Consider the following 16183-nt stretch of genomic DNA (forward strand, 5'->3'; position numbering starts at 1 on the left):
GCGCGCGTTCCTTAAACGGTAGAAACGTCTGACGCGGACGTAATCCAGACGATTTGACTAGTTAAATAACGGCGCGACGGGGTCCTCTATTCCGCGGGCGTACAAAATTTAGCTCGGCCAAGTTTGAGCGACAGCGAAACGTCGACCGCGAAAGAAAACGAGGCGATCTCGTTCGCGGTTCGGCCGCGGGAACGGTATCACCGGATTACGCGTGCGTAGTCGCGGGGAAAGGTGGAAGTTGGATTACCTCGCGGCTTGGCTCAAGGATAATCCCTCCTTGAGGACGCTGAAGATCGCCTCCGCCATCGTTTCCGGCCTCCAGGACTTGAGCGGGCCGCGTTCCCGGAAACGTAGGTTGTGCACCAGGCTCTGATTGGTGTTCCAGCACTTCTGCCACATCGACTGCAGTTGATATTGGTAGCTGTCTGCTAGTTTACGCCCCCCACGGAAAAGAGAAAACAGAAAAAACACAGCGTTAGTCGGTGCCTCGGTTGCGATCGGGCGGGGAATAGACGCGAGTTCAAGATCGGTAAGCGTATTAAGATCGCGATCAACTTTTCGATCTGCCCGTTCGTGCCCGTAGCGCAGCGCGGATCGAGGCGCGCTCGCGCGGGCGGCTCGTTCGTTTCGAGCGCGGCGGATCGATCGAAAAGTTGGTCGCGTTGCGCGCGAGTCGCGAATGCGAATGCACCGCGGAAAAATCGTATCGTCACGGTGAATCACGTTCGTCAGAACACGATACCGGCGAATGACGTAAATAGCATAAACAACCAAACGTGGGTAAGTCGAGTCAAGGTGCGAGAATCACGTGGATAGGTTCCTCGGTAGCTGCTTCGCCGAAGCGTACCTGCGAACAAAGTGTTGAAAGGCAAATTGTGGCGGGGAACGGGTCGAGGAATAAAGATACACACACACATCGGCTTCTGTACGTTCACGTATCGATTGTATTGTCGTTAGCATACAATCGTCGCAAAGAAAAGAAAACGAGGAGGAAGACAGAGAAAAGAGAAACAGAGTGAAAGAGACAGAAATAAAGAAAACCTGCGTGAGTTCGTAACGGAACAAGCTCGGTCGTTAATAGAAAATATTTTGCTTAACGTTAAACCGGTAATCGCAGGCTCGCAGCCGTTTGCCTCCGCGCGCGATACGACTCGAACGCACACCGGCTGTGCGCCGCGGACGGCTGACCTCAATTCGCAACGATTATTTAATAGTTAACTTATTGGGTTTAATTGAGCATCCTCCAATTTGACGATTAATACAATTAATTGGAAAGACGCGCCCGCTAACTTGCGCGGACGCGAGTCCCGTCGCGCACGCGTGCGAGCGACGCGAACGATAGAAACCGCGGAGACGACTCGTTCGTCGGCCGTTTGGAATCGTTCCAGCAAGATAGACGACTACTATTCGGTTTTCTTATCAATCTTTCTATCGGTCCTCCGCGACGACCGCGGAGAGTCAAAGCGTAGAACGCTATTAACGCCTCCCGGACTATAAAAAACGGAGACTCTCCGGCAGTTTTTTGGTACGAAAAGGAATCATTTATCGCCTTACAGTTAACGAGGAATGTATAATAGGGATAAAGACGGAGTCCCAGCTTCTTATAGCTTCGAAGACGCTTGTCAGTCGTCGTTGCCTCGCGAAATACCCTGGAAAAGTGAAATGGCAGTTTCGCGATCGACACCGCCGCGCGCCGAAATTCTTCAGAGCCAGGCTTACCGTTATCTCGCGCGGGAGATCAATCAACGACGGACTATCGCGTCGGGATATTTGCGAACGCGGTGGCGGCGCGTCTTTCCCGCGACTCAAGACGCGATCGCGATACGTTAAAACGAAACGTAAACGAAACGATACGCCACGGAATGCGACGTTTTGTCTCGACGAGGTAGCGCTATAATTCTAGATATCACGGAACGGGAGTCTTAGCGGCAAGGATGTCGCGAGACGTGCGATCGATCCTAAAAGTATCCCGTCGAGCTTCGTCCCCGGATTCGACGCGGTTTCGAGAAATCGATTCGCGGTGCATATCCGAGATATGCGTCCGAAACACGCGCCAAAGCTGAAGCTCTCGCTCGTTCGCGCTGGAGTCACGACGAAAGGCTTTAGCAGCTCGAGGCCAAGCTCTTCGATTGCGAATCGCGTTAATCGAGTGCGCCCGTGAACGTTTCTACTCGGTGTACAACGGTTGCCGCGATCTTCCACTTTCTTCTCGCCGCTATTACCGGCCCTGTTTCGGCCAACTAAATGACAGGGTGGTAGTACTACCGCTCGCTGGCCTCGAGAAGCCTAATCCTTTGGCTCGACTATAATTACAACAGGAACGCTCGATCCGCGCGACGCTCTTCGAGTTTCGAACATCTTTGTAAAAAAATATGCTCTGTCTCTTTAATCTCTACGAACTGTACGGGCGAAGTCGGGACTCGGGATCGGAAACGTTCGCGGGAGGAGCGCGGCGATTTGTTCGGTCTCCAGGTGATTTCAGTTCCAGCGGTTCTATTGGCGAACGAGTATCTGTAACATAGTTCGGTGTCGTTCAACCATTCGTTGCGCAACATCCACCGATCACATTGAAACAATTCACTCAACGCGTGCTGCAAGGCCGCTAATTAATTCAAACAATTTTCTATGCATCGAACCGTTCGCGAAAGAGGCGCGCTCTCGCTCGCGCGGAAGAATCGACCGGTTTCGCACTGTCGCGTCGAGCGAACGTTCGATTCTCGCGAGAATCCGGCCGGCTCTTTGCGGCGTCGCCCTCTAAATTCGAGACGATTAGAAACGTCTCGATCGTCGACAAGTCCCGAATTCGCCGACGAATTCGCTCGACCGAATATTTTAAATGTACAAATCGTTATAAAAATAGCATCGCTTTCGAGACGACTCGACTGTTGTCGATGATAGTTTCTCACTTTACGCAGTCGATTCTAAGTATCCTAAACTCTAGTAATCTCGAACGATCGAATCGTGAGATTCGCGGAAATCACAATGGAAAAAGGCACGCGTGGAAGTGGAAAGTCAGCTTCGAACATCGCGGATCGTACGGTCACCGCGCGTTAATCGATAGATCCGTTCGCGAGCGACGAGAGTCGAGTCGGGGACTACGATCGGAGGATCGAATTTACGATAAATTCTATTCGAGTGGAAGACGTCGGGGAAAAGGCACTATATTATCGCTGGTACGATCGTTAGCCGCGACAACGCGGATAATATATTATTATTCCTATTACTATAAACGTAATCATTAGCGCTATTATTGCTATAATTTATCGTGTTCGCTATTGGTCCTGCTGCAGAGAGTGGTCGCCGATTTCAAACGAGACCTTCGGAACGGTTTCGTTCGGGGGTACGGGGAATGCGCGTGGAATGTGAAATATATGGTCGAAGAATTCTAACCGCGATCGCTGCAAGTTAATTGCCGCGCGCCGACGGATCACGAGAAAGTATCTGGAATGAAGGCACGGTCGTTGGTCGAAGGGGGACATTGGTGCTCTCGACGGAAGACGCGGACCGCGACGAGGTTCAAGGCGATGTGACGAGACCAGACGAAACGAAACGAAACGAAACACGCGGTTCACCGATCTCATTGATCGTTCTCGTTTTCGTCATTGAAATAAAGCGAGACTATCGAGTGCTTTTTGCAGAAAGCCCACCACCAACGGAAACCCGAGAGACCGTTGAACACGAAGCCCGGTTCGCGCTTCCGTCTGAGTTTCTCCACGAAGTTCAGGATCGCGTTCAGCGACTTTTTCGTGCGACGGTTGTACGGGCTGACGCTGATGTCGCAGCAGAACTCGAGCACGGCCGTCTCCTCGCTCGAGTTCAGGCCCGCCTCTTCGAGGACCATCATTCGCTTCGTCTTCCCGAGGATGTTGTCGTAGAGGGTGCCTTTCGGTATCCCGTATTTGGTCGACGCCTGGGTGAATCGCATCTTCTGAGTGACCACGGCCTCGATCGCTTCCTGGAGATCGTGCCGCGTCCACGTGGGCGCCTTCAGCTTCAGCAGGGTCGTATAGTCAGCTAAAAAATAGTCAGGGATTTCGACTTTTTGTTTTAGGCGATGTCCTTGCTTCACCTAACCCAGATCCAACGATCTTCGAGGGCGGGATAAAACCGGCCTACGGCCGGTGTTACGAACATCCCCTTCTTACATCGGTATCCCGCCGACCGACCCCTACCCGTCACTCTTTCGTATATCCATTTAATTTCCCTTTTCGCATTCCTTTCGCATCTCGTCGACCTTTAATTTCTCTCGCTTGTATCCACGCGTCTACTCCGATGCGTGAAAGGAATCGGAGAAGTTGGACGCGTGCGGTCACGGATCGCGCGTGAAACGGTCGGAAAGAAAGGGGGCTGCTTGCGGTTTACCGGTGAGACGACGAAGCCGGTACAATCGATCGCTTCGACTCGACGATCGCGACGCGGTCCAACGTTCGGCGACTACGGTCCCCGAAATTCCGCTTTCAGAATGGACGGAGAAGCTAATCGCGCGGTGGAAACGTTGAAAAGCATCGAAACGCGTTCAATTTTAAGCGGTCGATCTATTTATCGTTTAACACGTTGATCGCCACGGTGCTCGATCACCGGAGCATCGAAATCACTTGAAAACAACTGCAGGAAGGAAACTGATGTATGAAAATATTTAGTTACGTAGGTAGGTAAATGACAGTGTTACTTCAGAGCTATGATAGCAAATCATTGCTAATTAATTCCACCAGCAGTTTGTTACGATACGATAAGTAGCGTTGTGCGAAACGCTCTGAATTCTCGTGGCGGTCAACACGTTAAAGAGATTCACGAGGAACATCTGCCGATAATAAAATCTCGCTGGTTAGGCCTAAATGAATTCGTACGCGTCGAAGTCTGCGGTTCTTCTAGCGGTGTGAATCGGAAGGACGGTATCGACGGCGCCGCTAACGGCCGACCTCGCTCGGTTGTCTATCTAAATTGCTTTCTATATTAAAGCGATGCTCGTTCTTCGGCTTCGTTATCGCCACGGTAACACCCTTTCCTACTCGATCTTCTCGCGGCCTTCGCTCCTCCTCCGCCAGTTCCTCCGGATCCAGGTTCGCTTCGTTTTCTTCGTGATCCGTGTCCAGCGGCGCTGCTCCTCGCGTCGTCTCACCGTTTACTCGCCTCTTTAGCCACCCTGTTCCTTTCCTCCCGTTTCTTCGATCGCCTCCTGGTGGCTCGATCCATCAGTTACCGGGGATTAATCGGAAAGACGCGAGATCGGTCGACGTTCGGGAGTGAGGAGGGAAAATCACGAGCGGCCGTGGACGGTCGCGGGACACTCGGAATCGCGCGGATTCGTCTTGAACGAGCTCCTCTGGAGGAGAATTTCGGAGAAACGATCCGAATTCGAGATCGCGCCACGTTATTATCGTTCCCTGAAATGCGCTGCCGTGGCAGCTGTTGGTATAGAGCATTAGGTAAAGGAGGCTGAGGAACGTCGAACAACTTACCTGCTATACTCGACGTGGAGGCTCCGAGCCAAGCGTGGGATGACTCCAACAACTTGGCCTGTAACAAACAGAGAAAAACAGGTTTAGATAACGGATTCCGAAACATTCGCGGGGCGTTCGGCGCATTCAGTTCGCGCGAACGTTCGTCATTCGAAAGGGGAGTGCGAGAAAGGGTTGAATTCGAGACAGTCGCGGCAGGAAAGAGGGAGGTGCGGCGCGGCTCGGCCGGAAGATGCTCGACCGGGAGGGCGTACGGAGGTTTCCGGAGAACGGCGGCTCGCGTCTCTGTCGACAACTTTACTAATATGCGAGGTTTTCCGCGTCTCTAGAAAGGGGTTGCGAGACGCGCCGAAAGCGCAAGACACACGCAAAGTTGGCTCATTTGAAAAGTTTTCGTCCGCGGTCCGACGCGGTTCGCGATTTCCGCAATACGGAAGGTCCCAGCCTATTCCGAGACTTCTCATATATACCGAATCGTTTTCAGGAGCCGGCACTCGCCGGCTGACTTTTCAAATTAATTTTTAAGGGCCGAACGGCCCCCGGCCACTCTCGTTTGATCCACGCGCGCCTCGATCCTCTATCAGACTCCGAAACCCCTTCCATTTTTTGTTTTCCCCGTGATTTCGCCGCATCCACGCCACACGCTTCAAAGTTTCAAGCCCGGCCGACCGGCCATCTTCCCGCGCACCCCTCCGGCCACCCCCTTCGCCACCGCGCCGCCTCGCGCGTTTACGAGTGTATAGATTTCGCGCGACAATAGAAACATGGCGTCGGCATAAGTGGCAATAATGCTGCGCGAGATCTGTAATCGGCAAGAGAATAGGCATAACGTATAGGCGAGGGCCCGGTCTTATACGGCGGGCTGTTGCGGCCGCGCTGAATAGGCCGCGAGAAAAATGAATTGCGGAACAAAGGCCGGGGCCAACAGAATAGATCCTATTCTACGAAGAGTTCGAATTCGTCGTCCGATGCGGCGCTGCGAAAGAATGCGTCTAGATGGGGCATTCAAGTCAATAATACTTATAATAGTAATTGAAGGTGCGGCCGTCGCGATGCTCCGCGGAACCTTGAATAAGAAGATAAGGTCCGCGATTGTCCTACGTTCCATCGAGATGACGACGCTTCATTTATTCATATGGCGGTCACGCGCGTGAGACAAGACGTTAGAAGAGAGTCAGATTGGGTGGTGCTGCCAGTGGAAAACTATACGTATGCCGTGAACGTAACTCGTCGTAGGTGGCGGGGGCTGGAGAACAGAGCGAAAGAAAAGGAGACGCAGCGTGTAACGACAGCTTTTATAGAAGCGGCGCGCGGTGACTGCGGTTACCTTGAAAATCGACTAGACGGCAAGTGATCGGTCCGTTCCCGTATTACGCCGGCATAAATTATTTAGACATCTTATCGTATCGGAGTGGTTCCGCCGGTACGAAGGAAACTTGCATGCGCGGCACGGGAAAACCGCAGGACGAGAGCGAGCGGCTTGCATCGGTGCGCCGAGACGCGCACGACAGGGAAATCGAGTTTGATGTCGCCGTTGCCGGTTGGAGTTCATCGTGCGCACACACGCCGCATCCTGTCATGCGTGCATTTTTCATCGTCTCGTGTCTCCGTCCCGGTGTCTCTCCGTCTGTCCGTCCGATTGTCGCGAGTTGCGACTCGGAGAATGCATGTCGCAGTGCACGCGACCCAACTCTTCCGACTCTTTCGGCTGTTTCGGCATTAACGAGACAATTGCTCTTCGTAATTCTTTCGGTATATTTCTCCCGTTCGCGCTGCTCGCGCGGCTCGCTACGATGCAAGGAGAAAGAATCGCTGCCGAGCGATCTCGCTGCCAATTAAACTTCCGAGAACGCCGCGCGTCGGCGGAAAGATCGCGGCGTTCGAGATTCGAAGTCGAAAGCCGGTTCGCCGTCGTCGTTCCCCCGTAACGGCGGGATAGACGAAATATCGCGGCTGTTTAGAAGCAAACTTTCGATGTTTTACATTACAGGAGACACGGAAGTTTGATGGGAAAGCATTTTTCGAGAGAGTTCGGAACGTTAAACGTTACAAATGGTTTCGCGCCGGTAACAAATGGTCCCGCGAAACTTCGGCCGTGTCTGCCAGCTAAGTAGCGGTTTCCGAATCTTGTCGTTTTTCCGCGGCGCCGCGCCGGGCGAAAAACCCCGAGGAAAGTTCGCCCGGCGAAAGTTCGAGCTCGACGGTTCCGCGAGCGGAAACGCTCGGGAATGTCGCGAGGTAATCCTGGGAGGCGAGACACCCGCTATTTTTCACTGGTTCACTGTATTCTCCCGACGCGGAGGCGGCGTTCCCGCGATAACGGGACTGCCGCCGCCGCCGCCGCCGCGCGGAACCGCTGCGAGCGGCGAGCAACTGCGACAGACGGATGGCCGGAATTTGACGAGCCGGCGATAAACAAAAGTCGGAATAGATGCGAACCAACGACGGCTGGCCTAATTAAGAAGGGCTTCGAATTCACGGTTTCCCGGCCGTTCTCACGGAAAATCCCGTGAACCTTCTGCCGAGGAGAATTTACGAGGCAGTCGTCTATCGTTGCTAATTCCTGCAAATATTTGCCGGGCAAGGATATAGGCGTGGGCGAAACGAGTAGGCGTCGGAAGCGCGCGGGGGGGAGGGTAAACGAAAGGGAGAGAAACACTGAGCGAGAGAGGCGACGAGAGATAGAGGGAGAGGGAAGAGGAGGAGAGCGCCGCGCACGGATGTATGCACGGGGATTTGCGTGAACGCGACGGGACGAGGACGAGGACGAGGACGAGAACGAGGACGAGGACGGGGACAAGGACGAATGCTGCTAGACGAGCGGGCTCGTTCTCTCCTTCGCTGGTGCCGCAGACGCCCCACCGACGCCCCACCGACGCCGTCGACGTCGTCGAGGCTCCCGTCGACCGGCTGGAGTTTCACGCGGCAGAATGCACCGCGCCACGGCAAATTTCTAATCAGATTAGCGCGGATTAGCAAAGTTCGTTTGTTCTAATGAAATTCGTCTAAATTAACGTCGGAAGAGGGAGCGCCGTCGGAGGAGGAACACCAGGATCGAGAGCAGCGGGTGGGGCGAAGGGGAGCGCGAGGGCCGGAAGTGAATAGGAGAGCCGACGAAGAAGCTGGATGAGATCGTTCGAGCCGCCTACGCCTTTTCCCTTCGACTTGCCGAGGGAAAACCGAAAACCTTTGCTTCCGGCGTTTGCGACCCGTCGCGATCCTGTCTCTTCGAGACACGGTTCGAACGAAATTACCGATACGTACGAGAAGCATCCGGTCGCCTTGAGAACATACGGTAATCCGAAACGACTGTCCTGTCTGTTGGGAACACGGGAACATCGGTGGAAGAGCGCGCCCGATGGTACATACATGGTACAGGGTAAGAGGACAGAGGGGAATTCCGAGCACGTGGTCCGGTTAATCGTTGAAGAGTCGCGAAACGGGTCGCGCGGAAACAGGAAACGCGGGTCAGGAATCCGCGCGCACACGTGACACGGGACTCGGAGCTGTCGCGCGTTCGAGGACACGCGATCCTCCTTCTCCTCCTACCCCTCCTCGTCCCGCGCACGCACCCGCTGATATTTTATTCACCGATATCGCGCTCCAACTATTCCACCGATAGTCGACCAGTTGCCGCGCTTAACTTTCCCCCTTCGTCCTGTCGCTCGGAATTTCGCTCTGGCTCCCGCTCCTCCTGTCACCGGCCGCGCGCAAACGAATACGAACGACGTGTGTTTTATTCATCGGTACACAGGATGCGAGGAAAACATCGCGATCCGGCCGGCGTAGGATCGTGCACCCTATCAAATTTCGAGAAAATATGGGCATGGGAAGCGGCCGTTCGTTCCGCGCAAACCGCCTCGCGTCGGGTCCAATTGGGATCGGTGTTAAAGTTTGATCGTGCGATGGCCGGATCTTACAGTCGGGCGCTCCGTCGTCCGCTCGTGCCTAACGCGAACGAGTGGAGCCGATTGGAACACGACCGAGAGTGCGGGCGTGTGTCCGAACGGCGCGGCGGCCGGCCGACTGGAATTTCACCGCGGAAATTGAATTATTTACAATTTACAGAGGTAATCGGGCCGAGTACGTGGACGAGGGAGGGGAGGGGGCGCGGAGGCGGACCGTTGACGCATTGACTCGTCATTATCACTTAACGAATCGTCCGGTTTCGATTGGAACTACCACGGTTTTTAGCGAGCGGGGTTTATTTGTGTACCAGCCGCGGCTGTCGTCGTTCGACGAGCAACCGTTTCCCTCTCGCACCACCGTTTCGCCCGTTTTCACGAGTCTCTCGCGCTCTTTGCCGGTCACTGCTTTTTCGTCGTTCCGTTTTATTTCGAGCGGGACTCTACAGGTAGTCACGTACGGGGCACGCTCGATGGAAACGACCGTCCAGATAAATCCTCCTCTCGAATAGTCGCGTGGAAGCGACGAAATATGTTGGCTTCCAGCGAAACGCGGTCCGTTTCGTCCCGTCCCGTCCCGACCTATCCCGCCCCATCCCATTCCATCTCATCCCATCTCATCCCATCCCATCGTATGGCCATCCCGTCCCATCGCGCGCCGTGCGCTCGAATTTAACGCGAACTTTCTCCAAAGCGTTTAGTTTCGCGTATCCGATCTCGTTCGCGATTCGACTTACTCGACGCTCGACACCGATCGAACCGTCCGCTTTTATCGTATCGCTTTTAAATCGATTCCGATGCCGGTTCACGAGCGAATCGACGCGTTCCCGACTATGCTCGCGTGCCGCCCCGGCAACGGCGACGCGTCCCCGAACGTTGCCGAAATATCGAAGACGTTCCCGACGGTCGAGTGAAACGACACCGAGCGCATACACGATACACACGCATGTACACTCGCGTCGGATCGGCGCTCCTAATTCCCCCGGCAGCATCTTCCGGTATTTTCGACGCGTAACGACCGCGGAATTCTACCCGGTATAAACACGTTTTCCAGTTGTATATTATTCCAACGAAGTTGAGTGGCCTCCAGATCCAGCTGACCCGCGAATTCCGATTTCACGGAGGTGTTGGATTACCTGCTCGAAAACGTCGAAGCGTAGGACTCTTAAAGAATACAGCGCGAGCCGATTACGCCGGGGAAGGGTCCGCGAAACGCGTCGCTTTCCGCGGGAAGACGGGCTATTCAAGATTACAGACGCAACGGCCCGAGTGATCTATCGGAGCGATAGATCGTTCTCAAGCTTTAATATATAAGGAATGGATTATCCGTTGAATAATGTGCCGGGTGGTGGGTACTAAGCCGCAAGCAACGTTGGTGGTCGGCGGATCCGAGCGCACACGTACTCACGGGTGCGTGGACGCGTGCACGCGTGCACGGGTGCGTGCAGCCACGCGTGTCCCGGCGAACCTCTCTTTGGCCAGATCGGGGTGTGTTCGACGCTGCGTTAGGAATAGGGATAGAAACCATGGTACTGGCTGCCGATGGGAAGGGCAATGTAGAGTAGAGTGGAGTAGAATGTCGAAGAGAGAGGAGAGGAGAGAGCAGAGAGGAGAGAGGAGAGACGGAAAATGGAGGGAGGGAGACGGCTCGAGAGTCGGCCAGAGAGAGAGAGAGAGAAGACGGTAGGTCGAACTGGCCAGAGAACGGAGTTAGCGCGATGTTGGCTCGCGCGTATGTAGATAGAGTACTGAACTATGTATTAGAGTCGTGTACCTTCCGCATAGATATACCGAGGTTTGTACAGTACAAGCTTTACCATTGGCGGAGCCCTAGCCGGTCTGAAATCCTGTACAACGGGTGCTCGCGAAATCCGGAGCCTGCGACGTCCAAACGATACTTTACGATTCGCGAGTACCCCTCCCTCGCTCCTCCTCGCCTCCGTTCATCCTCGCTTAGCCCGATTCTACGCTATCGGAGGGATTAAACGTATTCCGTTGCACGGCTACGGGCGCTCGTAAATTTCGCGAAATTTCTTTCCTCCGATGTCGAAGCGTCGCGCGTAACGGGCCGGCGAAAAGAGCGGGAATTAACGCGTCGAATTACGCCGGTCCAATTTCTCGGTGGTATCGTGATTCATTCGACTGGCCGGTGAAACGAACGTACGAGAAACGCGTCGCTTCGGAAACACTTCGCTGTTTAGGACAAGAAGCGGGAGCATCGACCAGCGTCGAACGCGTCGAAGATCCCCGGATCGAGTTCGATTTCCCCGATTCCCGCGGCGACTCGGCCACGAGCGACGGATTCCGGATACGGGAACGCGAAGACGTTCGAGCACGGCGAAGAAACGCGAAGGGTACTCGTAAACCGAGCGCGCGCGATAAAAATACACCGGTAAGAAGCGCAAACAAGAGGGAACAAAGAGCGGAGAGAGAAAGAGAAAGAGAGAGAGAGAGAGAGAAAGGGAGAGAGAGAGAGAAAGAGAGAGAGAGAGTGAACGGGGGCGAAGAAAGGAAAGAAAGGGAACAAGTCGATGCAAAGAGGGCCGTGGCTCGGTAACGCGAGCGTGACTCGCCGACGATCATGCTCCGAAAGATGCTCAAAAAGCAGAACAATCTTTTTAAAGCGCGAGCCGAGGGGACCCCGGGAACCGGCCGAAAGAAAAGGAACGCGGCCGGTCGTCGTCTCGCTCCGGCGCTCGGATCGGGGGGCCGGGACGCGGAGAGAATCGGGCCACTGTAGACGGTACACGGCCCCAACGGTAATTAAGATAAATAAGAGAGAGAATCGAAGGCACAATGGAAGGTTACGCTCGCAACGCAAAGAAAACAAAGGCGACAAAGAAAAAATTATACGGCCGATTCCGTGCAAGGAGAAAGCCGGAGAACTGCTCGACGCGCCGCTGGGACAGGAAAACCGGGGAGAAAGGGTGAGCGAAGAAAAAAAACGAGGAAGCAAACGGAGAAAGAAAGTAAGGAAGGAAGGAAGGAAGGAAGGAAGGAAGGAGGGAAGAGAAAGGAAGGAAGGAAGGAAGAGAAAGGAAGGAAGGAAGGAAGGAAGGAAGGAAGGAAGGAAGAGAAAGGAAGGAAGGAAGGAAGGAAGGAAGGAAGGAAGAGAAAGGAAGGAAGGAAGGAAGGAAGGAAAGAAGGAAGGAGGGAGGGAGGGAAGGAAGGAAGGAAGGAAGGAGGGAAGGAAAGAACGAGAGTGATGCGAAGAAGGAGAACGAGCGAGAAGACGCGAGCGTCCGTGTAGATGGAGGACGGAGGGGCAAAAGCGGCGGTGTGGACGACCGTAAACTTTAAATTTACGAAGTGATATACACGCCAAACATCCGGTAGATATTTAAACTCCGGTTTCACTAAACTCAACAATAACGTTCGCCGCTATTTCGGGGCTAGCAGTGATACTCGCCCGTTCCCGGCGAGCCGTGTCATAACCGTTTAATACGATTCGAATCGGATGGACGAACGGAAAACGGTTGACTAGAACGGAACGTTTCCCCGTTTTCTATAAAGGTAACTCTATAACGGCCAGCTATTACTCGATTCGTTACTGCCCAGTCTTTTGTCTTTTACAAGCTACGTTCGATATTCCCCTCATCGCTCCGCGTCTACGGGCGGTGCGCGTTGACCTCTTCCGGCAGAGATCGCGGTCGAATACCGGCGAAACGTGTGCCCGGAACACGTGTCGCTTTCCGCGTTAATTCGTAAACAGCCAGAAATCGTGCAGAAGACGCACGGAGAATTTCAATCGGTGGCGCGCTGGAACGGGTCTCGCGTGACGCGCGGAAAAATAACCGGAATCTCGGAGAATTACGAATATCCGTTCAACGATCAATTTTCCGAGGGAACGCGATATCGACGTTCGACGGGAAGAAGGAGGAGGGAAATTTAACCCGCACCAACCAACTCTCCGTGTACTTCTCTTTTCACCGAGAGCGTACCAAACCCAACGGACAAAGATTCCGTCGCGCTGACGCCGACGAAAGCTTCCGTTCTAATGTGTTTCGTCGAATTTCTCTACCCCCCCGGCGAGTCGATGTATTATTAGTCAGCGACCAGGTCACAGACGGAACCTGTTTTTTTATTTACGCGATTACATTGCAGCGAGGTCGCTCTTATAAATCAGCCCCCTTCCCTTCCGCGCGCGGATGTGACGCCATCGGTTACGCGAGATGCTCGCTGTATTCCAACCCTTCGCGGATTGAATTATGCACATCGATCGAAAGAATAATACTTGTATTGATGACGTATCGGGGCAGCGGCGGGCGCTCATCGGTTATAAAAATTTTAAGCTGGTCGCCACACGATCTCTGCAATCGTATCGCGCGCTGTGCCATCGGTTTCGCGACCGATCGAAACGACTTTCCACCGGTCGACGCGTAATCTTCTTTTCTTTCTTTCATCCCCGTCGCATTCAAGTTATTCCCGTCGAATAACGCGTTTGTATATTTACCGATAAATCGGATCGTGCGCGGAGGGATATATTCGGTGTGCACGTAAGATCGCGACTCCGGGAACCGTCGGTTTCGAGCCGTGTATTCGCGGGCAATTAACGCGGCCGATTCTAATTCGAGCCGATTAAAAGCAGGACGTCCCGGCAATATCGTTCGAGCGATTTAATTTAATGCGGGGTGCCGACTCGATTGAATCCAAATCGATTCCGACGCGATTCGATTGGATTAATTCGGTCGATTAATTCGACAAAAACTAATTCGACGCTCGTCGATCTCGTCCGAATTATTCTAACCTCGTTCTCGAGCCAAGTTCCGTCTGTCGTCGCTGTCGTTTCCGCCTCCGTCCCTTTCATCGACCAGCTTCCGCGTAACGGTCCGCTCGTCGCGAGAGCTCATCCACCGGTGAAAATTATCAGGCTCCCCCGATGACGCATCAAAAGGTCTTCCGAGCTTCGGCTCGTCTCGCTCGAATAGATTTTTTTTATAAGCGACAACAGGTCCTCCGCGCTCCGAGCATTCATTTTTCACGAAACACGTCGTTCAATTATTAATTTCGGCCGGGCAAAAAGAAGAAGCAGCGCGAGGAGTAGAATTCCAAATTTTTAAATTGTCGGGCATGGACGTTGCCCTCCGTCGAGCGAGAGCATGTACACCTATACTCGGACACACATATATATATTTTTTTAGCGGAATGGGCACTGCGATTAAAGAGACGAGAACAAAAGTCACCGCGGCGGCAACGTAATTCCATCCTTATGAATGTTCTATGCATCCCTTGCCTCGTGTCCAATGGTCGTGTTCCACGGTTCTAGGCGTTCCGCGGGAGGAGGATCGATCTTCAATTCTATAAGCCCGTGTAATTAGCTGTGTTTTTTCGAATTCTGTTACGGTCGCGCGCGATCCGCTTCGCAGAACACGACTTCGACCGGTGTTCGCTCAATCGCGCGTGAAAGGACGCGCGAAACCCGCGTGAGCGAAACAGGAGAGGTGGAGAAGTAGAGCCGCGCTAACGGAAGCTCGCTCTGGTCAGGGGTTGAACGCTTCGAGAAACGACCCTCCATACCTGTACGTCGCGTAACAATAGTCAGCTATATAGAATCTTACCGTTAGAACCCGACACGGTCAATCGCGATCCTAACTATGAATAGACAAATATTTCCAATTTTGTACACCATTTCCAGGGCGAGTGATAAATTTAAGTTTCTATTCCACCAACACCTACACATAGCTGCTCAATGTCTTCATCGCGATTTTCAGTTTATGATTTCCGAGGAAATAGGCTATGGTTTCTTATAAAGTCGTTAAACACATGTCGAGATTTTTTGATCGCCGCGCGAGTCCTCTATCTGAGAACCTCTACCTCTCCAGACTACCGTAATCATTTAATAAAAAATTAAAGTACCATCCGTATGGACAAATTATCAACCAATAAAGAAATTCCCTTTCGAAATCCGATAATCACAAAATTCCTATTTACGAAGACACGCTTGGAAGTCGCTGGAAAACATTGTCATCGCCATCCGAGTGGTCCACAGCATAACCTCTGACATTCTACCGCGACTAAAATCTTTATAATCTGTCACGTATTTTTACCATTTTTTCTAACACCGTAGTAAAAACCGATTATACAATCTTCTAAAATATCGTTGATCATTGAAACGTCCTTAATACCTTAACCAGCAGTAAAGAACGTTCGCGTACAACAATGGAAAAGAAAAGAGGCGAGATCGCCGCATCGCTCGCGCGTCGTCCCGGATGTATCCGTGCGTCGGCGTGCGGCGCGATACGCGATCTTGGAACTTTGATCGTCGATTAGCCGCGGTTGCAACCTCCGACGTTTAGCCGCGGAGAAAAGGAGAAAAGGATAGCGGAGGACGGTGCGGCGACGCGTGCACGGGGAAAAATTGCGGGAGATGCGCGGGAACGCCGCAACACGGGAACACGGGGGATGGGGGAGCGTAAAGGAGCAACGCTCGTCGTCGTTTTTTTCCACCGGATCGCGCGAAGTGATCGGAAATAACGCGATTAACTCTCGAACCCTTGGGGAGCGAAAAGGGAGAGGATTTTTCCCGAGCGCGTTGTCGTTCCTCGGTGACACTAATCGGTGCCGCATCACTGACACGGTATTCAAACGCGATTCGCTTATCCCGCTCCACCGACGTTCCGACCGTTCTCGAAGGGCACTCGATGCCATCCATTCGAGAAAAGGAGCGCGGTTCTCGCGCGGCCGGATCGATCGCAATGCACTTGGACCGCACGACGAATTCGCTTCCGACCGCACAAATCGAATCTCTGGCCCCAACCGATCGACCCTCCGCCACCCGTCCGGCTTTTTACGCACCGACAAACGCGTATTAGCTTTTTG

At 53.3% G+C, this 16183-nt stretch overlaps 1 protein-coding gene across 9 annotated transcripts in view; it reads right to left on the reverse strand.

The window, feature by feature from the left end:
* The window catches only part of LOC116424941 (protein bric-a-brac 1), a 224825-nt gene that overhangs the window by 5734 nt on the left and 202908 nt on the right, over positions 1–16183 (reverse strand). For 7 of the 9 annotated variants that reach the window (XM_076368931.1, XM_076368930.1, XM_076368929.1 and 4 more), the window contains 2 exons: positions 5460–5517; positions 248–428 (listed from right to left, as the gene is read on the reverse strand). In XM_076368931.1, the coding sequence (XP_076225046.1) occupies positions 248–428; positions 5460–5517 (239 nt within the window). Of the gene's footprint in view, positions 1–247; positions 4015–5459; positions 5518–16183 lie in introns of those variants that run through there. The other 2 variants (XM_076368936.1, XM_076368937.1) reach the window with 2 other exon arrangements.

This window comes from Nomia melanderi, chromosome 7, assembly GCF_051020985.1.
Source record: "Nomia melanderi isolate GNS246 chromosome 7, iyNomMela1, whole genome shotgun sequence".
NCBI classification, from domain to species: Eukaryota; Metazoa; Arthropoda; class Insecta; order Hymenoptera; family Halictidae; genus Nomia; species Nomia melanderi.